The sequence below is a fragment of the Gopherus evgoodei genome, chromosome 17, assembly GCF_007399415.2.
Source record: "Gopherus evgoodei ecotype Sinaloan lineage chromosome 17, rGopEvg1_v1.p, whole genome shotgun sequence".
Classification (NCBI taxonomy): Eukaryota; Metazoa; Chordata; order Testudines; family Testudinidae; genus Gopherus; species Gopherus evgoodei.
In genome coordinates this window covers 6,849,298-6,877,021 of record NC_044338.1, presented here as the reverse complement: position 1 = coordinate 6,877,021, position 27,724 = coordinate 6,849,298, and the positions used below count along the sequence as shown (strand labels likewise).

Sequence of the window (27,724 nt, the reverse complement as noted above, 5' to 3'; positions counted from 1 at the left end):
ACAATCATCTCCAAACTAGTCAACCCTTTTATATTTTCATTGCTGCTGAATTTGTATTGTGTAAATCACACAATGACATTTCTTTTGACCTTTGGGACTACTAGGGAAATCATCAACAGCATCATAGAAAAGAAATAGTGCACAATAGTCAGCGGAAGGCAGAAGAGTTTACCATTTTCTGGTTGTCATCAGCATGTTCTAGTCAATTTTCCACATTCCAATATTTGATGTGATATTTACAGCCCTGGCACTTTTTCTCATCCTCATCTGCTATATTTAATAGGTAAATAATTGACAAAATTTGTATTTCAATTTTATCCTGAAACTACAACCTATTCTTAGTAATTCTGTGGGTTTACTAGATTAAGTTAACTACAGCTTAACTTCTTTGCTATACAGCTGTGTATTCCACAGTATGAGTCAATTTTATATAGTCAAAGCCATATATAGGATTTTAAGCTACAAGATTCATTGCTCAAATCCTACATGTGGCTGAATATTTAAGAAAGCATCACCTAATGTACTTTTTAAATACATGTTTTTGGAAGGGGTTTTTTTGTTTCTTTTAATCCTAACAAAGAAAATACAATTTCTTATAAGGTTATATTGCTGAGCAAATGGCCCATCAAAAATTGGACATCAAAGAACTGGCAATACTTCCAACTATCTAGAACAGGGGTAGGCAACCTATGGCACATGTGCCGAAGGCCACACGCAAGCTGATTTCCAGTGGCGCACTAACTGCCCAGGTCCTGGCCGCTGGCCCAGGAGGCTCAGCATTTTAAATTAATTTTAAATGAAGCCTCTTAAACATTTTAAAAACCTTATTTACCTTACATACAACAATAGTTTAGTTATATATTATAGACTTATAGGAGGAGACCGTCTAAAAATGTTAAAATGTATGACTGGCACGCAAAACCTCAAATTAGAATGAATAAATGAAGACTCGGAAGACCACTTCTGAAAAGTTGCTTACCCCTGATCTAGAAACTACTAGTTGGGTGAGTTGAGAGAGAAACGGTTCAATTTCATGACACTACCTGTTCCTGCTGAAACACCCAGTAAAGTTTCTAAATTTCACAACAAATAAATATTTGATGATGCTTCAAAATTCTGCTACCTTTACCAGTGAAACTGGTAGCTACAACTAACAGCACAAGCTAGTATAGTCAACAAAGCCTGAAAATTCCTAAAGAAAACTGAAGTCAAGGCTCCAGTTTCTCCTGGGATACTTTCTGCAACGCTCGTCTGTTAATATAAAAAAAATCTGTGGCAGTTAAACAAACAGATTAAAATTTTACCAATGTTAATTCTTCTGTTTTCAACAGGCAGATAACAAGCTGGTTTCAAGGTTAACACTCTGTGAAGACAATTTCTGTGCCAAAGCACAATCAATTAAATCTAGCCAAAAAAGTCAACATTTTTGAGAAGAGGGTTTTTTGTTTTGTTTTTTGTTTTGGTTTGTTTTTTTGCGGGGGGGGGGGGGCAATATCTGCAAAGGTGGAACTGGAAAGCCGGAATTGAGATTGTATAGCTGAACACCTAAGACACCTGAAAGGCATCACTTGAACGTGAAGAGACAATAACCATTAAATGGAAAACAGAGACTATTGCACTTCCTCCAGAAGTACAACCAACCAAACTAGACATTACCATGTTGAAATGCTAATATAACCTCACTCTAGTACGATAAACCTTCACAATCAAAGGAGTTCAACAGCCTATAAATAGAGAGATACTTGTGACACATGGATTTGATAGAGGCCAGCAAAGCAATTGTTAAAAGTTGTGATTTTGATAGACAATGGTGAGCATGCACATACACACACACAGCCAAAAGAACTTTAGTACAAGGTGAGCTTATCTAGACAAACTTTCTAAAAAGAGTCAGCCTACTTATGCTACGTATTCTATTTGACTTAGTCTGCTCTTTTCTCTCTCTACTGTTCATCTTTTTAATTACAGTATTTGTGTATTAGAGTTTTTTTGAGGAATTTCACGTAGTTATCAGAAAAGTGAAAATTATTCAGCTTCAGTGATAAGGAGATGAAGGGAGCCTAAAACAAGGAATCTGGGGGAAGGTATAGAGCCAGTCCTACTTGGGGCCCTGATTAAAGGGCATACACTAAGGAAAACTCCTCTATAAAGTTTCTTGTGCAGGGTTGCAGTCCAGAAACATAAGGGAAACAGTTGGAAACCAAAAGACAAAAACTAAGCTGGAGGGGGTGAAATATCTAAAACTGATAACGTGGGAACATCATTAAATAAATTGCATTTAATATAAAAATAAATAAAAGGGGTACTTTACTGGCTTATTATACTTTTTTTCATATTTAACTAAAAATCTCTATGCGCAATAAAGCAGCTGCAGAAAAAAGGGTTCCTCTCACGTACCTCACTGCCACAGGATTTGAAAACACTGACTTCCTATGAATGGGAAGGCAGCAGTCATACGCCTCAGGAGGTCCTGATACATTTTAAAGTCCTCAGGCACCAAGGGAGAGGAAGTTTTCAGCACGGCAGAGCTGTCCAGGGAGATGAGGAGGCAGTTTGAGCACCAACAATAGATCCTGTTCCTGCACCACAGGATGTGGTTGGAAAAGCCCTGGAGGTTCCTGGGGGAATGGATTTAGTGGTCCCTTGCAGCTGAGATGGTTTGGGAGTGGAAGCCACCATCCTGACCGGTAATCTTGCTCTGGAACAGGTCAAGGAATGGGACTTCAGGAACCAAAGAGCACCACAAGGATTCCAAGGAGGCCACTAGGCATACGGATAAGGCATTGGGGGACAACAGATACCTGGCCGAGAGCCCTTGTCCTGACTGTAGGACAGATGCCTATACTTAATACCAGTGGGATCCGAGGGCAATCTCTGGCACCCATTTGATGATGAAGGGGAAGATGACCCTAATATGGATCTTGAAGAATCCCAGAGGCTCTCTAGTGACAATGGGGGAGCCAACCCCAATGGGGCAAACAGACTCATATGAAGCCCAATACAGGGAAGGCACTGAAGAGGAATGGGGGCTTGGCACTGGCAGTACCAAATGAGATGCTCTCCCACCCAGTACTGGGAAAGGCGCTAGTACTGAGGCTAAGGGGAGTACCAAACTAGATGAAGGGATCTGCTACCAAGACAACGATGGTGCCAAAGGATGCACCAATGTAGAGGGAGCTAGACTTCACATCAACTCCACCATTTCAGACCCAAATAGTGCCAGCTGTGGTGCTGACAATCGCTGTAGCTCTGCGATGCAGCCAGAAGGTGCCAAGGGCACAACAGAGAGTGAGTCAGTAGAAGCTATGGTACCAGTGAACTCTGGAACCAGTGGAGAGTCTAGTACTGAGATGCAACACAGGTCTAATGCTGCCTGATATGCTGTCAGCATTGAGACAGCCAGTGCTGGTACTGATGACTTCGGCAGCAGACTGAACGGATGCCCTATGGCTGGAACTTGAGTGGTACAGGGGAGCAGTTAGATGGACATCCTCCATCCCATGGGCCAGAGAAAGTATGGTGCCAGCCAGCACTCCTCTTAGAAAATGAATAGGCGCCTTCCTGAGCCCTGGAATGGTCCTAATTCATTTTAGCTGACCTCTTCCTCACTGTTCCAGAAGAGAGAATGACCCTTCTTCCTCCTGGGGGAAAATTCCAGAGCCTGAGCATGAAGTGACATCACTTGCCAGATCCAAAGGTGACTGCCAATCAGACGAGGGCCTTGAAGCCGAAGCAGTGCTCATCACCTGCTCCAGCAAGTGCTGCTTCAGCAGCAAGTCCCTCATCACCTGAGTTCTCTTTGTGAATGACCAGCAAATTGACTACCACTCTCTGATGTGTTCGTCGCTGAGATACAGCAAGCACCACGTGTGGGGATCACTGTTAGGGTTGGCCACCCTACATGACGGACAAGCTTGAATTTGAACACTGTTGAGGGCATCACACAAGACAGCCAACTACTCTAATACTATACTAAATAAGAAACTTAATCTAAGGTGCTACTAACAATTACATACGAAGAAACATTTCTCAGAAACAAAGACTGAAAGCTGTGACTCTAGCCACGGGCAGTGAGAAGGAACCGAGGAGCATGGACTGGCACCACCCTTATGCGGCAGGGAAGGGGCAAGGGCCATAGTGCACGAGCGCCATCCTGGCAAATACTCATAAGCAGAATTCTCCATCTCCAGTGTCCTGGGCACGCACACAGCTAAGTACAATACAAAGCTGCATCTATTTGAGAAAGGACTTTACTACTCCGGTGATACAGAATCCAAGACCCTTACTGCTGGATTTAGCTCCAGCTTCCTCAGACGACATAGGGCATTGGTTACAATTCAAGCAGCCACACATTCTACTGGAAGAAGTGCAAGTGCCAGAATTCGCAAATCTGGTGGATGGTATTTAGTTTAAGGGAAGTGAACGTAACTTGGATTTTTAAAGAGCCTGTGACTGGGTTGACTTCTCACCTTATAAATTGCCAAAAGTGGCTACCTTTCACACATATTTACTTAATACAGTTTATAATCTCCACCAGCACATTCCACGTTGCTCATAATTTTCACAAGACCTAGTAAAAATAAACTACTTGGCTTCTTCAAGATGCAAGGATATATACACAAAAACAGTATGACCAGCTTCATTCCATTTTATTTTTTAACAGGGAACACTGATCCTGAAGAACCCATGAAATTACTTATGCCCTCACACCACCATAATATCTGAACACCTCACATACACTAATGTATCCAATGAACAGCCTTTGATATAGAACAAGTATGATCCTCAAAGCCCCCTCCCCTACCTTGGTCTGCAGCATGTCCTGAAAGTGAAATCATCTGGGCAACGTCAAAGTCTGAATCGGTGTTTGGGTGGGAAATATTGAGAAGTTTAGAAAATGAAATTGTCTTTGGATATGGGGGGTGGAGGATATTAGATTTTGATTTGATTCGTCGAGGCAGTACGATTCAATGGACAGGGCACTGGATTGGGACTCAAGAGATCTATTCAGCTCTACCACTGCTGACATGCCATGTGACCTTAGCTAAGTCATTTCTCCTATGTGCCTCTGTTTCCTCTTCCACCCTTTGTGTATCTTTCCTGTTCAGACTATAAAATCTTGGCAGCTTCTGGAACCCCAAACTCAGTTGAGATCTCTAGTCATTAACACAATGTAAATGTTTGTATTACATGCTGGTGCCTTGCAGTTGTATGCATTTGAGGGGAAAACATGCCATTGGATAATCATTAACAATCAAAGATATGTACTGTATTTTCAGCTGATGCCAAGGGCACCTAGAGCTCAGAATAGGAGCTTTTAGGGAAGTTATTTAAATCTAAGCAAACAGACTATATATAATTTTACAGCTGAGATACTGAGGCACAGAGATGAAATAACTTGCTCAAGGTCACACACGAAGTCTGTGGCAGAACAGCAAAATGAACCAGATGTGGTTAAGAATTCGGGAGCAGCCTGACCAAATATTATCCTTCCTACCCTAAATGATACTTTAGTCCTTTGAAAACTTTACACAAGGATTATTTATCTACCACTTAAATGTTGCTCCAGAGGTAGCTGTAATACATGCAGTTTTTAAAAGTAGACAAATACATTCAATTGAAACTACATTATGCTTACCTAAAATTTCTCTTAAACGAATCAGGCTCTGAAAAATAGCACCTCATATCATCAAAATGGCCCTAATATTACTTCAGGATGGACTCAGAAAAAGAGTTCCATCTACATTTCATTGGAGATCTTTCCTATATGCAAGTGCAGACCGGGTTTCACACTGTTTAGTTTATATCTATGACTATAAATAAAGCTAAAACATTGTTCACTGCACCTAGAAATGCAAACATTAAGAGATACCAGTGACGTTTATGAAATACTATTTATAGATCTGTGCCGATATTTGTGATTCTTGGTGCACAAAAGAGGGAATCAAATTAATAAGACGTTTTGCTTAAGTTCATTAGAAAAAAGGAAGATACATGGAAAATATATTTTCCATTTGGCACATTACAACATTTAAAAATCATACTTAGTTGACATCCATTAAAACAAATCTTGTGACCTCAGTACTGTTTCCCCTAAAAAAAAATTATTTTTTTAGCGTGGGCAACAAATAATATTCCTCAACAGTGGAACTGTATGTAGCTTAACTTAATGGAGCAGAAGCGATTTGTTGAATGACCACAGAAAGAGGCAAAAGTTAAGTTTTTTGAACTCAGATTAGCGTAGGCCAGCTCTGTAAGAAAGATAGCCATTTACACAGCAAAAAATGCCAATTACTTACAGTGAGTGACTCCGGCCAGAGTCTGATAGAAGGTAGGGGTGTCACTATCATCTGTGAGTGTAACATACACTCCTCCAGATAGCAGCCAACGAGAGAACGTGAAAGCATCTTTGTTCTGCAATAACCAATTCTTAAACTTTTCATAGTTTACCTTTTCACCCTACAATAAAAGGAAGGGAAACTGAGTAAGTCATTCTCTTCTCCTGCAACAATCGTAAACATGAAATATCAAGCTGTATGAATGAGAGTGTGTGGCAACCTCCTCTGAAAACAAGTGTTGAAACAATGTCCATGGGATGTCAATTCTTCCACGTTGCCCTGAAATCTATCACTAGACTAAGAGGAAAGAGTCCTGGGTTCCATTCCAGCTCTGCTACTGACACAGTGTGGCCTTGGTAAAGTCATTTAAACACGTTTCTCTCAGTGAAATAAGGATAATACTTTCCTACCACTCACAAGGTTGTTTTCTTTTAAATCAAATTTAGTGTATTTTTATGGTAGCTGATAATACCCTGAGCACCCCAGATAATAGATTCTATAGAGCACAAAATATGTCCTGTTACATCCATGCAGTGAAAGTGTCTGAATCCCTTTATTAGTAGAAAATTGACAAATACTAATAGGACTACTGAAGTTTATGAGTGTGACTATAACCATCATATTAGATTTATGCAACATCTGTTGACCCCATTGATTCCAAAATATTTTGCAATATATGTAAAAATCAATATACATGTTACACTCAACGAAGATTTCATCCATCACTGAAGTGCAACCACATTAGAGTGAAACACAGCAGCTGGGTAATATAAAGTATCAACACTATAAATAGTTTAGGGCACAAAATGAAGAAAAATACTGCCACTGAAATGGCAAGGAAGACTGAAGTAGGCAGAATGTCACTGTTTAAGCTGGAATCTGGTTAGGACCCCCAGGTTGACACTCCTAATTTGCAAGAGTTCCTTGGAATCCTTGAGGACCACAAGCAGGCCAGATCTGAAAAAGGCTAAAAATATTAAAAACTAAAAACATACCTAAATGGTTTCTCTGCTACTATGATAAAGTCAACTATTTTAAACTAGTTCACTACTAAAAATAGTTTATTATAAGAAATAGTGAGAAAGGAGATTTAGCTGTAAACAGTTTCTGTGGGCTGCACGCTATCAGTAACATTTTTAAGCGGGTACATTTGTGTCCGTTATGACTTTTAGTAAGCTTTGCAGCATATAAATTCTAAACATGCTGCTGCTTAAATCACATCTGTTCATTATGGACTGCCACTCACACACTCAGGGTGTTTATCACCAAATTCTCTTCTGTCAATCCAGGACTTTCATGGGTGTATACTTACTTACTTACAGCACTGGCAAGAGTATCTGCCAAGGAAGACAATGTTACCAGGTGAGTTTTAGGACAGTTTAGACTCAAAGTTTAAAGGACAAATACATCTTCTATTCCAACCTCCTGCACATCACAGGACATTAAATTGAGCCCAATAACTTGTATTTAACTGAAGCATATCTTCCAGAAAGGCATCCAGTTTTGATCTGAAGACATGGAGACTGCAAATCCACCACTTCCTTTGATAGTTTGTCCCAATGGTTAATCACTCTCATTGTTAAAAATGTATGCCTAATTTCTGATCTACATTTCTCTAGTTTAAAATTCCAGCCACTGGTTCTTGTTATATCTTTCTCTGATAGATTTCAGAGTTCTTTAGTACCTGGTATTTTCTCCCCATAAAGGTAATACAATGTAGTCAAGACACTTCTCAATCTTTTCTGATGAACTAATCAGATATAGCTCTTTGTGTCTTTCAGTGTAATACATTTTCTCAAGCCCTCAAATCATTTTTGGGATCCTTTTCTACATCCCTCCTGTATTACACATGCAGTACAAAGTCAATTCAGGTAAAACCAATTAAGGCCACTTAAGGCTAAATAAAGAATGTTCATAGTGGGGTTTAATGCAGTTTAAGTAATCCACTCCAAATTCACACCTTTAGTTAATTTGGATTAATTTTCCTGGGTGTCCCCATGTAGACATGTTTGCTACGTCATAAACAAATTGAACTGATGTGACAAAGGAAGTGAAAAGAAATTTTAGAAAAGTGAAAGATCCCTTTAAGAATACCTGCATGATTTTTAAATAAATGCTATCTGAAATTGCTACACACTGTACTATTGTTTCAACACAGAACCATGTAAAAAAAATCAGGTTTTCCTGTATCCTTTCTGATGTTCAGAGGTAATAAGAAAATATTTCACATGTATTATGTAGATTTCCCTCAGCACATGCATTATGTAGATTTCCCTCAGCTATGTTCCATGAGACTAGCAAAAGAGAGTCTGGCTACCTCAATTTTCCTTTATGTGTAAACAGTTAATTCCCCACTGTGCCTAGAAAAAAATGCACAAATTGAAACAGAATGAAATGGAAGTGAAACAAGACTATGTTCTAGAATTAAATATGCCTACTTGAGAGATAGGAATTTAGTTTTTAACACCTCACTGGATGCAGGACCAAGTTGTGTAAGAGTTACATCCTGTTTTCTATTTTATATTTTCCCCTCTCAAACAACAGAACAAATGGAGAAACGCTTGTAAATCCAAATAGTAAAACTGATAGTATTTTAAAATGTCAATTCTATTTTGTACATTTGAAATTACACATCCTTTCTGAGCTCTCATTTCAGGTATTCTGATCAATCATCATGCAGGTATTCTGATCAATCATGTGCAGTAGTTAGTCTATGAAACTCTCTACAACTATTTTTAGCATAACAGGTCCTTTGCTTTTCAAGAGGTTTTATTATATTCAAACTACAGAATTAACCGATTGGCATTGAGGGGGACAATTTAGTATTTCACTTCTGGGCATCAGGTGATCAGTTTTTCCTCACCTCTGCTAGGAAAGGCAGTCACAACAGAGAACATAGATTTAGCACAACGCATGATTTCTCCATGAAGCTTATTTTAATGGGTTTGTCAATAAATCCTTGGGCATTATGCTGAAAATTTACCCCTAAAAGTCTGAACTTCATCTGCCAAGTTGTATGAACACCACAGTTAAGCATGTAGCTTTATGGATAGTCTGCTAATACAATGTTTTCTTCAAAAGTTATTAAAATGGTAGTAAGTTTTTTTTTCCTGAATTTTTAATAGCGCTATAAAACATCATGCCTGTTTGTAAAAAAGAGCAAATTTTTCTCAGTCTTCTCCCCATCCCCATTTCCACCACACACACACTGCAAATCCATATTACAAAAAGCACAGTTTAAGATGCAAACACAATACTCTTTGGAAAGTTAACATACTAGTTGGTTATACAGCATAACTTTGTAGAAAACAAAACATGATGGTCTGCTCAAGTATGTATTTAGAATAAAATATGTGACTATGACTTAGCTCAGAATCAAAGATGGCCAGTTTTTCCATAACAGCAATATAACGATTTGATAACACTTAATTCAGGAAAACTCTACTAGCTTTGCTAACAGTATTAAAAACAAGAGATAAGACTATCAACATTCCCTATATAACTCCCACAGAAGAAATGACGACTGTCTCTTCTTGGTGCTTTACCAAGTGTTAGGTCAGACAAAAAAAACCTTCAAAAACAGACTCCAACATGATGCTGCAGAACTGGAATTAATTTGCAAACTGAATAAAGGCCTGAATAAAGACTGGGAGTGGTTGGGTCATTACAAAACCTAAACTTAATTTCCCCAATACTAATTTCTCCCTACTGTTACTCACAACTTCTTGTCAACTGTCTGTAATGGGCCTCTCTCTTACCACTTCAAAAGTTATTTTTCCTCCCTTGGTATCCTGCTGTTAATTGATTTATCTCGTTAGACTGACCTAACACTTGGTAAAGCAACCCCCATCCTTTCATGTATTTATACCTGCTCCTCTATTTTTTACTTCATACATCTGATGAAGTGGGTTCTAGCCCACGAAAGCTTATGACCAAATAAATTTATTAGTCTCTAAGGTGCCACAAGGACTCCTCGTTTTTTATCCTCAAAAGAGTAAATCCATTTGCCTTACAATGGGAAGGAAGATCCACAGCAGAAACATAAAGCTTTCTTACTATCCAAAGTATGGTACCAAACTGACCTAGTCTGATTAACAGACCAATAAACCCAGTTGAGAGGTTATGATGTCCTTTTTCTATTTCAAAAGAAGATCAATACAAGTCATTTTTGTAAGACTGGAAAACTGTACCAAGTCAGATAGATTCTTCTTCTGAAATATTTTCATAAAGTATCCTGGACACTATTAAATTAATTTTAGCATATACTTCATCATACTCTATAGATGGACAATTTATAAGTAGTGAATACCAGACTGGTCTTTGCAGAGTACATATAATGTGTGGCTTCTGCCAAGAATGAAGAACTTATGAATTAAGTATAAGGTAAACATAATATCATTGCCAGATCAGCTGAGGGACACTCAGTCCACAACTACAGACTCCAAAAGCATTCTCTTTAATAAAGTCAGACAGCCGTAAGATAGTCTTCTCTCATCGGGTAAAATACAAATCAGTTTTCAGTGAAATGTGAAAAGTTGACTAAGCCTCACTAGTCTGAAGTCTTTTGATACTGAACAGATGACAGCAATGTAACTAAAATCAAAAAACTGATGACTAAGATTGCCAGACAGAGAAATATAGATTAATATTTTGCTCTACAGATGTGCATTTTGTGAGAATCTCAGTTTGCTATAAAAAGATTAAGCCTTTCAAACCACTTGAATGGTGGATATATGTTGTACCTATTTTAATGTTGGGTAAAATGAGGTATAGAAAGGTTAAAAGATTTGCCTAACTAAGGTCATGCAACAAGTCAGTGGCTGAACTGGGAATGACCGCAGCAGTGATAATTTCCAGTTCTCTATTTTAAGGAATGTTTAAGAAGGGAGGTTATTGCAACTTAATCTTGATCTAGTAAAACACTGGCTTTCTGTTAGAATTCAGACATTATGCTCTATAAAGTTTCTACATCACAAACGTAAGACTTGCCTGATATTTGTTAAGAGCGAACAGGGCTCCCACCAGCAAGCAAAAGATCTTGTGTGACTCAGTAGGTACTTCATTTCCTTGTCTGGATATAGAGGGCAGGAATGAATTTTTCGAGCAATGAAGGAGAAGTAAATACACCTCTACCCCGATATAATGCTGTCCTCGGGAGCCAAAAAAATCTTACCGCATTATAGGTGAAACCGCATTATATCGAACTTACTTTTATCTGCCGGAGTGTGCAGCCTCGCCCTGTCGCTAGAGCGCTGCTTTACTGTGTTACGTCTAAATTCGTGTTATATCAGGTCACGTTACATTGGAGTAGAGGTGTACTAAGAAAGTAGGATTTTCATCTGTCTAGGAATATGTCATATTAGCCAGTCAAAGAGAAGAGTACATTTCCCCTCCAAGCAGTCTTGGAAAAATAAAAAGGATTCTATCTCCAGATTCTTCATCAGCAAACTATCTCACTATGTTGACGGAGTTACAGAATTCTTTGCTGGACCTAAACTCTGAGAATTCAGAATTGCATCTTTGGTCAGTAGTTTTTTTCTGGCTGGGTTTTGAATTAATAGTGCTTAGATATATTTCTACTGACCTTTCTAGCAGCATAATTTCACAGAATTTCTTTTTTGTCGAATGCTCAATCTCCCTCATTAGGGCTAAAGTTCAGATACCGCCATCTTCTCTCCGTGGGAAAGTTTAACCTATTTTTCACATGCTCTACCTGGCAAACGACCTACTCTCTACCTCACAAAGCCAACAGGAGCTCTGCATGGATGGATCTCACCTTCTTGAGATGAGGGCAAAATCCATGCACCTAACAGGGCACCTTTTGACCAATAGGAGAAATGCTTAAAAGGTTCTTAAGGGAGCACAAATCGCCACAAGACATGGGTGGAACATAACCAGAGTAATCCACAGCTTCTGTAGAAAACACGATCAGCTGAAACAGGATAAGGGAGTGGGAAATAGGCAGAGGTCTGACCCATAAACCCAGATCTTAGAGCCTGGGCAACCTCCTAGTTCTAACTCTAACCGTGAACCAACTTCCTAATAATTATAAGGATGAAAAGTACTTGAAGAGCATAGTACTACTTTCAGTTTAGGGATGCAGTAAGAAAAAACAAATCTAACCAAATGTACATTGTTGAATTGTTTTAAAAAAAGGAAGAAAGGATTTTTATAATATAACAACTGCTGTGGTGAGTGCTGGATGACTTGTCAACTAAACATCTTCTGCTGTACTGTCTATGCCACTTCTTGAATTAAAAATTCAAAAACGTATTTGGGAAAAAAAACTAAATTTTAAAATTTTATTTTTTCAAGGTTGCTTTTTCAATTGTTTGCTCATTTCTGCAGGTAGCATAGAAAGGTTTGCAAAGGAAGAAGGCACATCTATCAATGGGACTTAGAAAGCTTCGCAAAGACAACTGAAAACAATTTGTTTTTGGAAAAGTACCTTTTAATGGACTGTGGTGCTTTGAAAAGCAGAGAGCTTTCCATCAACTCAAACAGAATTATCTGTTTTGATTTACACTGTATCAGAAACAAAAAGGCAAAACACAATAAAACCTAATTCTTACATATGAAAGAAAATGTGTCACTTGATTTTCTCCCACTGATTTTAATGAAAAGAAGTTTAATTTGCTTGAACATAAGGGTTATATGTTTGTATCAAACTGGAGTGTAAAAGGCAACACATTTTAGTGTACTACATTAAAAAGAAACTTTTACAAATTTTAAATGGCTATATCAGTGAGTTCAGTGTTAAGATAAGTAATCTAAACGTAAAACATATGAGATTTATAAAGGTAATACAGTTAGTAACCTACATCAGAATTAGCTGCTGTTTACTTCCACCTTCATGCATAAATCTACAAATACTAGAAATTTCTTTTGCATATAAGCCAAACAAACTCGAACAACTTTTTTTTTTTTTTTAAATGATTTCACATCACCTCTTGAAAAAACTGGAGAGATGTTACCTAATCAGGTAATTCAATAGTATATCGTACATTAATGCTGGGAATTTACTTTTCTTCTGATGCAAATGGAATTTTGGTCTAAAGCCAATGTTAATGATGGTATACTCCACTATTATTTTTAATAAAAATCTTATTTTTCCCCATAATAGTCCAGTGGTCAGCCACCAGATGAAGGTCAATACCTTTCATGCTTTTCAGATGCAATCACTCTATTTAGGGCAATGAGCATGCTAACTGCACCACTTTCTGACTCAGTAACGCAACAAACTAATCCTTATACTAAAGTCTTGAATTCTCCAATTAACTAACATGGTTGTTCTGAGTACTCTATTTCCTTCTCAGAAACAATCTGAAACCATGCTAAAACCACCAAAACGTGTTTAAACAGAAAAAACACTTCTAAGTAGAACTTACTTCAACTTCTTAGTGAGTAAGATTATACCATTGCCCTCAGAAAGAAAATAATCCCTGTACACACTGGACAAGGAAACCCCTGTTAACAACATCTGTGTTTAAACTATAGTTAACAGCATGGTTTTAACCACAAGCATTGATCTTGCAAACACACATATAAAGTTAAGCATGTGTGTAAGTGCTGGACGATCAGGGCCATTGCACAGGCCCTGTCTGCTCCTTATACACCTGTCTGCTCCTGTCAATGGCAGTTGCATACGTAGATTTACAACTTTTAAAACTTAGAATATATATTGTATTTAAAGTTATTTTTGAAAAATGTACATACATGCATGTATATTGCAAAGAAAATAAACTGTCCAATAAAGCAGTAACACTATCATCTCTTGTAAACTCAATGCACTAAAAATTGCATGACATACCTCGTAGAAACATCTCTTGAGCGAATCTGGGATTTTTCCATCAACAATATGAAGCATCCGCTCCATCTCTTCACGGACAACATAACTCCCAGATTCATTGGAAAAGAGACTGAAAATGTCTAGGTAAGAAGAGAGAGATTAAAACAAATGTAATACTAAAGTTGTGCTGGTTTTGCAGTTAAGCTTTCAAAAAATCCGTTTAAACCTGACTCAGAGTGCCAATAACTGTATGGTAATCAAAGCACAAGAGTCTTATTTAGGCTCATTCCACCAAGCTCTGGTATTGCTCAATAAGGAGTTCACAAATATTTCCTTCTGTATATTATTATCTGCTAGCCAAAGGAAAACCAAATACTGTAGAGTCAAATTAAGAGGAAGACAAACTAACAAAATTCATTATGCAGATATATTAGATTAATGAAAAATTTTCAAAAAAAAGAACTAAGACCAGAACTCTCTCTCACTCTTCCTTACAGAATATCCTCAACAGCCTTTCAATAAGATCCAGACACACTTGGGTGTTCACTATGTAATGTCAGATCATTTCACTTTTGTTAAATGCTGTAAACATAAAAATCCTGAATGAATATTGAGATCTGCATAGTTAAAAAACAAATTCTTAGGGCTTGTCTACATCAGAAAGTTGCAGCGCTGGTGAGGGAGTTACAGCGCTGCAACTTTGAAGGTGTACACATCTGCAGGGCATCACCAGCGCTAAAACTCCCTGTTTGCAGCGCTGGCCGTACTCCCGTTTTGTCTCGGGTGTAGAGGATCCAGCGCTGGTGATCCAGCGCTGGTAATCCAATGTAGACACTTACCAGCACTTTTCTTGACCTCCGTGGAAGGAGGAAGCCTCTGGTAATCAAGCTGGTCTCCTTTCCCGGTTTGCTCTCTCGTTCCCGGAACCCCGAGCAAGCAGGTCTCCTTCCCTGCGGTTTGCTGGGTGGCTCCGGGAACGCGAGAGCAAACCGCGGCGAAGCTGGTCTCCTTTCCCGGTTTGCTCTCTCGTTCCCGGAACCCCGAGCAAGCAGGTCTCCTTCCCTGCGGTTTGCTGGGTGGCTCCGGGAACGCGAGAGCAAACCGCGGCGAAGCTGGTCTCCTTTCCCGGTTTGCTCTCTCGTTCCCGGAACCCCGAGCAAGCAGGTCTCCTTCCCTGCGGTTTGCAGGGTGGTTCGGGGAACGCGAGAGCAAACCGTGGCGAAGCTGGTCTCCTTTCCCGGTTTGCTCTCGCGTTCCCGGAACCCCGAGCAAGCAGGTCTCCTTCCCTGCGGTTTGCAGGGTGGTTCGGGGAACGCGAGAGCAAACCGCGGCGAAGCTGGTCTCCTTTCCCGGTTTGCTCTCGCGTTCCCGGAACCCCCCTTGAAGCCGCCCAACAGCGCTGCAGTGTGGCCACATCTAACACCACTTGCAGCGCTGGTTGCTGTAAGTGTGGCCACTCTGCAGCGCTGGCCCTATACAGCTGTACTAATACAGCTGTAACAACCAGCGCTGCAAAATTTTAGATGTAGACATGGCCTTAGTCTTGATTAATTAACTTGTGCTCTGAGTTACATATAAAAATCAAGATCTACATATTAAAAACCTCAACTTACTCTTTCCTTTAGAAAGGCATGTTCTACATATGTTATGGTCTATGCGCCTTGTTACTCTGATTACACGCACTTGTTACTCACATTTTGCTTTCTCTTCATCTCTGCCTCTTGTAAGCAGGACTAATCCCACGATCAGGTTATTGAAATGCAGCCCTTTGGAAGTTCCCCCAAATGAACAGTAGATGACCTAGAAATCATGAAACAAAAACAGTTAAGTTTCATTCTTTAAATTATGAAAGGGAGACTGAAAGCGTGAGGATGAAAAAATAAAAGCAACAAGCTGTGTTTGGGTTCTGGTTTTTGTTTTAGGCTAGTCACCTTCTAAGCTTTTCTGACCCTTGTTAGTCACATTAGGTTTGCTGTTGTTTCCTATCTCCTATTCTCACTGCCTACAAAAGGGTCTTTCCAAGATATCTTAAATAGTCCATCAGGGAAATAACATCCTCAGAGTAGATTGAGAACAAGCCATGGGAATAACAGAAGGATTACTGAATACAAACAATTTGTACCCATCTGCCCTTCTTTCTTTTCTCTCTCTTTACACTGAGAGTAAATTAACTATCTCCCTTAAGTACAAAGAGAAACAAGAAACAATGCAGTCAATAGTCCAGGCCTGTGGACAGAGACTGCTGCCTGGATTGGGAGAGAAGTGTGTAAAGCAGGAGTTGGAACTTGCTCCATGCTATCACCTATGGGGAGAGAAAGCACAGTGATTCTCCTGCCAAAGGAATTCAGGCACACCCACACTCTATGACCAATGTGCTCCATAGAAGCTGAAGGCCTCCACAATAGAAAAGAAGAAGCAGGCGGACCTCAGCACACAGCTGTCTGAATGGGTAACTTGGCCGGGTCAGGGAAAGATCCAAGTCTAGTGGCTGTTTGCTCTATCAACACAATCTGAAACGCACAATGGATAGCCCACTGTCAAGGACAGGACAGGTTTTATTATTTAGTGGTTGGGGTGGCTGTATTAATTACTGACCACAAAAAATGGCTGTTTGAAAGCTCAGAAATTTGGAACAGTAGCAGCAATCCCAACAGAAATAGATTAGTGGACACAACACAGGCAAGAAGATTCATGGTACAAATGAAATGCAGTTTATTCCAAGGTTCCACAATTTATCACATGGCTGCAAAAATAGGGAGTTTATTCCATGGATATCCTTCGAACATATGTAGTATGTATACAAGCATTTAGTTCAGCTACACCAGTCACATGAAAAACTATTCAATAATTTATTTTGTAGAAATGTTTGTGGAAGTCACTGGAACTGAAGATTTCATTTGAAGGGAGCGATATCAATTCGATACAGAAGTGGCTTACATTTAAGTTACATAAGGAGCCACTATTTACCAATGAAGTGGTCAATAGCAGGACTGAAGCATTTGCCTTTTATACAATAGACCAGGCAACCTTTCCGAAGTGGGGTGCCGAATCTTCATTTATTCACTCTAATTTAACATTTTGCATGCCAGTAATACATTTTAACATTTTTAGAAGGTCTCTTTTTATGTCTATAATATATAACTAAACTACTATTGTATGTAAAGTAAATAAGGGTTTTTAAATGTTTAAGAAGTTTCATTTTAAAATTAAATTAAAATGCAGAGCCCCCCAGACCGGTGGGCAGGACCTGGGCAGTGTGAGTGCCACTGAAAATCAGCTAGCATGCCACCTTCGGTATATGTGTCATAGGTTGCCTAACCCTGTAATAGACCAATTTATGCATTGCTCTTTAGCTAGCCAGCATATTTAAATACTGGTCGAATATTTATAGATGTGATATTTATGCAGGAAGTCACTTTCGGACAAGCAACAACTAATTTTAGTAACCAAGGATCACTAACAGGTTTATTCCAATATGTCACTCACTTCACCTTCCCTCTAACTTTACAAAAGAAAAGGAAAATGAGAAGATATAAGCATGAAGTGTTTTCTGTAATACACACTTCCAGTTGTACTATTCTTTAAGAACACCTCCTGAATTAGAATGCTCACTAACTACATTATCTACAAGCATCATCAGTACCTCACCACTAATAGGAAGAGAAATCTATGTTAGAAATGAAAGCAGTCAGTTACACTCTCAAAGAGAAATTACTTTAAAACCTACATGTCTTCTCATTTGGTTTTCTTACAGATACTGCACTGTGCAACTAACCATAGACTCCGAAGTCTGGCTGATGGGGAAATATTACTGTCACAGACAGCAGAACAAATGATGCTGTTCTGGTCATGGTCTGGCCAGCAGACCATGTTCAGCAGTAACTGCCTTAAGTTTTCCTTTACTCTGCAAGAGTCAGTTATTTCAAAACCTATTTGACAGTGCTAAAGCAATCAACATTACAGTTAAGCAGGTTCCTGTCTAGTAATATTTTACTACCCTTAAATAGCACATTTTTAGTACATCAGCAATACGTATTTTCAGTAAACAACTTCAAAAACTGAATTAAATGCAAATATTACTTCAAATGTGCACAAACAGCTATCACTGGCTTCAGCGGGAGCCATGAATACACTCCTTAAGTCAGAAGTTTGCATAATAGCATCAGCATATATATCAGAAATCAATGGGGCTAAAAATTAATGTAGAAATATCCTGTGTTTTATACAGTACCATTAACACAGCGGTATGAATTCTTACACTCATCCATTTCCTCCCCAAAATGGACAGTCTGTTATGCACCTCAGGCACGTGAAGCTCAAGAAGAGGTGCAAGTGACCATATAAAAATATTTTTGGGCTTTTCCAGGGGTCCCCAACGCGGTGCCTGCAGGCGCCATGGTGGTCCGCTGGAGCATCTAAGTGCGCCCACGTACTGGCTGGTGGAGGAGTATCAGCTGAAATGTCACCGACAAGCTGCGTCATCCACAGGCGTTGCTGCCGAAATGCTGCCAATTTTCAGCGGTATTTCAGTGGCGACGCCTCTGGATGACACTGCTTGTCGGCGGCATTTTGGCGGATGCTCGTCCGCCACCACGGTCCTCTGTGGCTCGTCATCTGGCGCCCGCCAGACAAAAAAGGTTGGGGACCACTGCTCAAAGCTGTTATCACAGCCAGGTTCAATAACAACAGCATAAGATTTAGGAGCAAGAAGAGCATTTGTTTGACGCTAGGATGGTGGTTCCCAATAAGTGAAACTGAAGAAAATTTGAGGGGCAAGGCATTCCTCTGCTGTCAGTGACTGATTTACGCCCTCTAACTCTTGTAGAGAAATATTATAAAGTCATTAAGAAAAGGAAACTGCTGTTCCACCTCATGGAATGGCAGCTAGAATGGCTGCTTACACAGTCATTGACAAATTTCTGTAACGTTTATAGCACCAGCAAGATGTTTGGAAAGATAATTTGACTACATTTTATCTGAACTAGTTTCACTATAATTAGTAACTGCTGTAACAGCCCTTTAAAGTCTTGTCTACAGTAGATTTGTGGGAAGACTCTGTTGCTGTCACTGATGGAAGAGCAGCAGTGACAGTGCTAGTCTAGACAGGGGACAAGTGTTCACTTAAGTTTATATCACCAAATAAGATTAGGTAATCTGGTGCTAAAAGTGCTAGTATCTTGCCTCTATTGGTACCATCATAATTACTACCAGCACCAGATAGATGTCCAGCAAAACCTAAATGTAGCCTTACACACTGTTAGATGAGCTCTGTGCCACTCTCCATCATCAATCTATTCTGTTTAATGCTCTCCACTGAGGTAGTTTAAGACGCCCATAGGTATGTGAATTCAAATATTACAGTATAGATGGAGCACATTCTAAGGAAACCATTATGGAGAACCTGCAATTTCACTCCACTGCTTGTTGCATAATGCTACAAAAATAGATTAGCTTCCCAGAAGATGTTTGGATCATCTTCTTCTATTAATGCACTTTAACCCATTTTGAAATGCTCCAGGGGGTACATTACAAAAGCTAAATTTGTGCTTATTTGGATAAACGGATTGTAGATGCTCCATGCACACTGTCAGAGTTTTAAATTCCACACTTCCTACTCTTAATCATTTTGATTCCGTAAGAGGTCTTCAAGGCTATACTGCATATGTAGGTCATCTACCTTTAGCAGTGAAAGGAAACAATTCACAGCATTTAAAAATACGCTGTTAGCTCATTTGATCAGGTAAGAGCTATCCTAGCTTTCAAGTATTAATATGGTTACTTTCAAATGAAAAAAAAAAACAACACAATTCATTCTGGATGCACCAGGAGCTATGAAAATCCTGTCCCTCAAAAATGACAATCACAACTGAATAGTAGAGGGGACTGTTGGTTTGTTTTTTAGATAAAAGGTAAGTAACTCTTTTGGATGGGAACCTAGATGTAACTGTCAACCAGTAAGTAAGTATGTGAGGAAAGTTCCAAGCTAAACTAATTAGATACGTATATATTTATGCTTCGCTCAATTAAATCTCATTGAATTTATTTTCCTAAGACACTTTTCTAAACTGAAGAAAATCCCCAAGGGCTAGTTTAGGAAAGTCGAAACACTACTTAAGCATGTAAATCATATAAGGCCTTTTTGTTCCTAAAACCCTGTAAGTAAATGCTGTCCATCTTAGACAAAGCATGCTCTTTACAAATTGCAATTCCAACATTATACTTTTCAGACCTGCTTCCAAAGAGAATTAGAAGCAGTACTCCTGGCAAAATTATGCAGGCTAGAATGTAAGCGGGAAGGTTCTTAGAAGAGACTGGGGGCGGGGAGGGGAAGGGGGAATTCACATCTCCCCTTTCACTATGCGTGGTTAAAAAAAAAAAAAGTCTTCCTTCTCCTCTGTGTGTCCTACACAAGGGCAGATGAATGGCAGCTGACATGCACCAACTCAGACAGATACTAAACAATAACTATGTGTAACAGGGCTGACCATAGTCACCTAAGACAACATCATATTAAGTGGTTCTGCTGTCTCATTTAGACACATGGCTTGTTGCCTCACCCAGAAATAAGGGATGTGGGAGCGACTCTCTAAAAGAGATCCAAGGCATGGACTGAGCAGCCCTGAGGAAGGAAACTTATGAGCAAACCAGCCTCAGCAGATGGCTAATTTCTTTGTGATTAAAGACAAAACCTCAGGAAAGAAATGCAATTTTGACAGCACAGACTTATGGACTTTTTCAAAACTCACTGGAAAAGGCACCTGCACGATTAAAGTAGCTAATATGACTGGGATTACAATACTTATTTTATTATTGGAAGCCAAAAGTACTAAGATTTGGTAAACACTCCAGGAGGCGGCAATAGACAACTGTGTTGTTCTAGACCACTAGCCAATGTATGATCCTATTGTACAAGTGTAAAAAGATTGGAAGCAATGCTGTCCTAATGTACAAAAAGCATTACAAATCTATACTGACAAAGGCCTACTTTTACAGACCTTCTCTTTCAGTTTCCTTTTCTGCTCTCTTCACTCATCTTAACTCGATTCTTTTCTTCATTAAGACTTTTTTTAAAACTGATTCACTGTTTAACAGTAAGGTAATGTGAGTGGACAAAATGGGAACAACATACTGTTTCATCTTTCTAAGATAAAACTCAATACAGCATCTGATAAGAAGCTGACTGAGTTAATTACTGAAATTTTAATGTTGTAAAGATCTACTCTAAGATATTTTTAAAAGCACTTAAACAAAAACTGAAATGACGTGTGTACTGTATCTGGAATCCTCTGGTGTGATCTTCACAGTAAACGAGTATAACAGAACATTTGTCCCAATGTCCATTATCTTGTAAAGTAATTTTGTTCTCTCATTTATTTTTATGCATGTCAATGACATAAGGTGTGTGTAGTAATGTACAGTATATTCTTCCTTTGCTACAAGACTCCTCAAAACACCATGCTGTCATGACCAAGTCAGCCCGACAAAAAGGCTTACTTGAAGTCATTTAAAAATTCGATAATACACACTTCTCTAGAATAGTTCAATACTGGAAGAAGAATTTAATATGCACTTTGTGAATTGACTTTTTATAATGAAAGCTCAAATGATACATCAAAATATAGCACAGAAAACGCAGCAAGAAATGGCCTGGCACACATTACAAAAGGTAGCCTTGAAATGGGATGGCTACCATCATGACAAGACAAGACTAGAATAATATTTTGCTGGTGCCAAACTTCCATTACAGATTTCGTACATGTCATCCCGCCTTCGTTCATAGTGTACACATGAATGTGCAAATTGAAAAATCCAGTGACTTTGCCAATTGTTTGTGTAGGCAGCTATGTAACTTGCATCCTGCACTTTGCAGTCTTACCCTTAGCTTATATTATCAGTTGTACAACTAAATTCTGGAAACCTCTTACGGCTTTTGTTGTGCAAATGCTATTTTGTGGCATTTTTAAATCTTAGTCTGGTAATATAGTACTCGTATGGTAACTATTTGTGAAAAGTGTTATATATAGTAAATTGAGACACAAATGTCCATTATTTCTATTACCGTTCTGTTTTATGAGTTAACAGAAGATTTCATTTAATGCATTGTATAGCTACATCTACTTTCTTCCTTGATAGAAAGACAGGACAAAATTAGGCTTTTCTTTTAAAGAAAGAAAGAATTAAAAAGTATGGAGGAATTTTAAAAGGGGATGCTTTCTTTGTAACAGATGAAAATGTGCAGGTAAAGAATTGCTACAAAATGGAAAAAATTCAATAAGCCCTAAAAACAACTAGTCTGTCAAAATCCAGAAACCTTGTTCCTCAAAAATGACAAGTGTCCTTAGTCCTTAATTTACCTATAGAGTTCCTAAGGCACAGACACAGAGGACTCTCCATAATATTACAAGGGAAATGAAAAATGTTCCTTCTGGTGTCATTAAAATAAAGAACACAATTCACAATAAATGTGAGTAAATGAACTAGGAAAGAGTTTCCAGTGGTTCAGAAACTTTGACAGAGAGCCCAAATATTAGCAATCAGTGACACATTCCAACTATAAAATCTTTTCACACTATATCTATGCACTATATCTCACAAATAAACTATTGAATACAACAAATAAAGTTTCTAGGCTAAGCTGTTTCTGGAGAGATTTAATTAAAGAAGTTAGAATTTTCAAAATATGGATACTCGTTAGTTCCAAGTTCTAACAACTTGTATATTTCATCTGAAAAGATTTCTACCAAATTTCTCTACTCAAACACATTATGCACTGAACACCCTACCAGAGACAGAGGAATTGACACAGCACAATTAAAAGTGGAGAACCTAAGAAATAGATGGCTGGAAAGGAAAAGGCACTAAAAGAATTTCCTGTGTGGCCAAGTCTTTGCATTATTCAGGGCAACAGCAAATCACATTCTATGTCTGGAGGCAAGAGGCACATAATCTTTTATCACCCCTCTATCTATTTTCAAGTGTAAAACACAGTTTTAAAAGTGTTTTAAAGAAATAAAGCACATCACTACTCATTTAGAAAGTATAGTGAAAAAACAATACCAACATAGTGAAATGGCAAAATTGATGCCTTCACTGTGAAGCTCTGATTTATGACACTCGGTGTACTTAAGGCCAACTTCATGTGCGGAGACTATCAATACCTCTCCGGAGAGGAGGTGCTAAGTTTCAACCTTGCTTAACTAAAACCAAGCCTAGCAGACACAAAAATACCAACGTTTTCCAGCTGGAGCAGAAGAGCTTAAATAAAATGACAAATTTCATAATGAAACAGACATTAATACATACTGCACAATGGGAGAGACAAACATTGTTAACTGAGGTCGTCAAACCAGATCCTCAGACTAAAACTGTACAGACCGAAGCTCCGATTTAGATTTAGAACCGATTTCTGAGAGGTAACCTATTTTAAAAGATTAAAATATATGAATGGATCTTAATACGTATGGAACTTAAGTAGCCCTTATTTGCAATGGTTTTAAAAGATGGGACTGGATGTGAGAGATAAAAACCAACAGCTATGGGACAGTGGTGTGACGAAGGCCAGATATCAGCACGATATAGGAATTTTGTTTAATTTCAGAGGGCCTTAAATCATTTAATTCATGCTGAGGTTGGAATGCCACAGGTGGTCATTATTCCCCAAATTTTCAAGGCTTGCCTGGGGATTTAGCTTTCCAATTTATTACCATCGATGGAAGTCACACGGCCAAGATCTCATTGGCGGGGGGATGGCTCAGTGGTTTGAGCATTGGCCTGCTAAACCCAGGGTTGTGAGTTCAATCCTTGAGGCGGCCATTTAGGGATCTGGAGCAAAAATCTTTCTGGGGATTGGTCCTGCTTTGAGCAGGGGGTTGGACTAGATGACTTCTTGAGATCCCTTCCAATCCTGACATTCTATGAAATCTCTGAAACCAATGCAAATTAAAGCTCAGGAACCACAATAAAATGTCTTTACAGAAGAAAATCCACCTAAAAGTGTGTACAATCAGGTGCCGATCATTTTTATCTTTGGTTAAGTGGATACCACCCCTATGCTCCTATTTGTTTTATATAAATTACTAAAAAGTGCTTTGAGTGTTACTCAGAAATATAAGAAAAATCACACGCTGGTCACACATTTTATGAATTATACAGTAGAGAGAGACTTTTTTGAGAGACTTGGTTTCCTCATCCTGCACTTAACCACTAAATATTTACAAGTCCCAGACATTAGCTTAAGTAGACTATGAAAAAAAGAGTGGCATATATCATCTTTTCCAGTCCCATAAGTTATACTTTGTAATGAAAACATGTGGCAAGTCTAATGTGAAACAGCAGACAAAGGATTAGCAAACAAGACCTAGCTTGATCCTTTCCAATGAAGTCTAATTTATTAAATTATTTCCAAATCTCCCCATAGTAAAAGCCACTGTCGGGTATTTCCTTCCTTTTTAATTGCATTCTGCAAATTCTTTCCACTTCAGGCCAAATTAGAATCACTTGTGCACCTCTATCTTTTCTTCAATATACAAACAATTGAAAGTTAAGACATTTGTGATAGAGAACCCCTTTGGACTAATCAACATTACTTCTAGATTAGCCACACGTTTTGCTAGAGAGGTCAAGTCTATACTACAAACTTACTTTGGTATGACTACATCACTCAAGGGAATGCAAATTCCCCCCAGTGCAGACAGAAGGGCTTTTCCCATCACCATAAATATAGCCTCTCGCAAAGATGAATTATCTGCACCGACGGAAGAAGCTCTCCCATAGGCATAGCAGCATTTTCATCCAAGCACTGCAGTTGTGCTGCTGAAGCATTTTAAGTATAGACCTGCCCTCTACTAAGTAATCAAACCTGACCTGATGTAAGTATTTGGGCCAATAAGAGATCCCCATACCTTTTAACTTTCATGAGACCCTTTACAGGTAAGAACACATTGTTTGACTGGCCTGAAGTCGGCCCAATAAGCTCTTGCTTTAATTGATACTATTAATGGCAATAATTCAGGCACGTGAGACTTCCAAATATCTTGAAAGTAGGACTGTGCTTTGGTGAACTAATTCTGAGTACAGCCCCATGACCACATTACTCATCTAGGGTCTTGGCCAAAGAACACTTGTCTTTCATCCCAGTCCGACCAGAGCTGAAGAGATGGGGAAAGTCAATGCTTAGAAAACCCCAGGAGCCTGTTACTGCCTAGTGGTGCTGCAAGGGCTCTGTAGTAACTAATAACATGAAATAAAGCAGATGAGTTCATCTGGTTATGTATTTACACAAATCAAATTGTTAGTGTTTCAATTTTTACTTTTTAGATTTTATTTTTATTTTATCAGTGTCAATGGTTGGGGGAAAAAAACCTATTTCTACAACAATTATTTACTAGCTAGCCTTAGGCTCCCAAGATACTGCTGACAACAGCCACGTTGCAACTGAATTCAAAGCTAAACATACTGTTAAACAGTAACAAACACGTGGAGACAAGAAATAGGAGTATCTAAAGTGTGCGCTTCTCCCTGGTCTCACCTGCAAGGGTGAATAATGATCAGGACTTAGGAAACCTTCCGAAGATGATCATGTCCCAAACTGAAGAGAGAGAGAGATGAAGACGGTGGGAGATAGCCCAAGCATGCTTTTTCCATGAAGGTAGTCCTTGAATAAAAGCATTTTTTATTTCACGTGTAGAGGTTTGAAGTAAACGTGAGATGTTTAACCAAAAGGTATTATTCAGAAGAAATACTGAGTTAAAGATTACAACTCAAACTTTACATTATTATTTTTTATATCCTAGATACATGTTTAGTGTTTTTGAAAGACGCTAATGAGCAGCCTGGAAACTGAGTTAACAAGACAGTTAAAGCACAGGCAGCAGCATGAACCCCAGCAATCTTTCTCATTCCTCAGAGTAACTGTCCATAAAGGGTGATAATTTAATCTACAATAATTCAAATCATGGCTTCTCTGTTGAGATTACTTGGTACAAATTGGCAACCTTGTGATAGAGACCAAAACACTTATTTTACATAGATCACAAGTTCCCAAACTTTATTGTGACATAAATAGATTCAACGTAAATTCACATCCCACCAGCAGCAAACACATCACAATTTGGGAATCCCTGACACAGACAAGCAATGGTCCTTATTCATCTTCTTTGACAGTTTCCAAAAGTCTGATACTGTGCAAAGAGTTTCACATAGCTTATCTTCCACCACAGTGGCAAAAGATTGCTGTGTTATGCAGAAGACCAAGATTCTCCAGTTATGCTTTATTACATTTTGTGATACACCCATTTTCCTGTTTTCCAGGCCGGCAACGATTGGTAGGATTATGCAGACAACAAGTATGATCCATGGGCAACAAACTGGCGACACCACTTTTCATTCCTGCCCTTTTGTGAAGCAAAAATAGGACCAGCTTCAAGAACGCAGACAGGGACAGAAGGGAAAAATATTTGAGGAGGAAGAGAGAAACAGCACCAAAGTGAGGAACAGAAGATAAGAGCAAAAAGTAATGAACGATGTCCATGTGCAACAAAACCTGAGAAAGCAAAACAGAGGCAGAAAAGAAGGGTTCAGACAAAGCTTTCTATTGCCCACTGGGCTGGCAGGGAATTATGTACCAAGGATAGAAATCATGCACTTGGCCTGAGAAATACCTTCATGACAGATAAGCATGAATTATGGGATGCTTTTTATTTGAAGCTGAACACAAAAATTTTGCAGCTGTGAGGTACTGGTGACAGAAACGAGCAGAATTTCCCAGAGTGGTATGCTATACAGAAGCCTGACTGTTACAGAACATTAGTTGCTGCAGGCCGAAGGAAAACTGGAGGAGCCAACTTCAATGCCTCCACTTCTCACTTAGCTTCGAAAGGCTACAAGAAACTATTTAAAACTGTAGGAAGAAAGGATGTTGGATATGAAATAACATATAAACACTGGAAATTTTCAGACTACCCTGACAAGACTGAAAGGATATTGAACTGCATAAGCAAGCTTACAGCTCACAAAAATCATTCCCCTGCCACCACAATCATCAAGAAATGTGGCAATATTTTCGCTAAGTGTTTTCTCAATACTAGTCCTACCCAATAGTAAAAAATACTGTACGCACCATCCTGTCACATATTCCATCCTTGTTCTTTTGAAACGTCTAAAAGAAAATATGATCTTGTAACTAAAATGCAGGACAGGGAACCAGGAAACCTGAACTCTACTTCCAGTGAGGCCAGACAGCTGCTGGGTGACTTTGAGGAGCACTTTATCTTTGTTTTCTTATTCATACTATAGGGATACTTCCCTACCTCATAAATGTGTTGAAACCTAATTCATGAATGTACGTACAATGCTCTGAGATCCTCAGAGAGAAGACACAATAAACAAAACATTTTTACTTCTAAAGAAAAGGCAGAGCTAATCCATATGGCTGAGTCTCATTTCTTTGCTGACAGTAACTCCCTCTGTTGTGGAAGGGATTGGATCAAAATGAATTGGCTCTTTTTTGCCTCACTGTTTGGGACTGCACATTAACGCTAGTAAGTAACAAAGCTCCTCCCTCTCTCTCTCATCTGGATTTCAGAGGACTGGATAGAAT

General features: G+C 38.8%; 1 protein-coding gene across 5 annotated transcripts in view; it reads right to left on the bottom strand.

The window, feature by feature from the left end:
• USP32 (ubiquitin specific peptidase 32) overlaps window positions 1-27,724 on the bottom strand; it is a 143,022-nt gene that overhangs the window by 68,668 nt on the left and 46,630 nt on the right. For all 5 annotated transcript variants that reach the window (XM_030536246.1, XM_030536249.1, XM_030536248.1 and 2 more), the window contains 3 exons: window positions 15,822-15,927; window positions 14,149-14,267; window positions 6,300-6,459 (listed from right to left, as the gene is read on the bottom strand). In XM_030536246.1, the coding sequence (XP_030392106.1) occupies window positions 6,300-6,459; window positions 14,149-14,267; window positions 15,822-15,927 (385 nt within the window). The remainder of the gene's footprint in view (window positions 1-6,299; window positions 6,460-14,148; window positions 14,268-15,821; window positions 15,928-27,724) is intronic.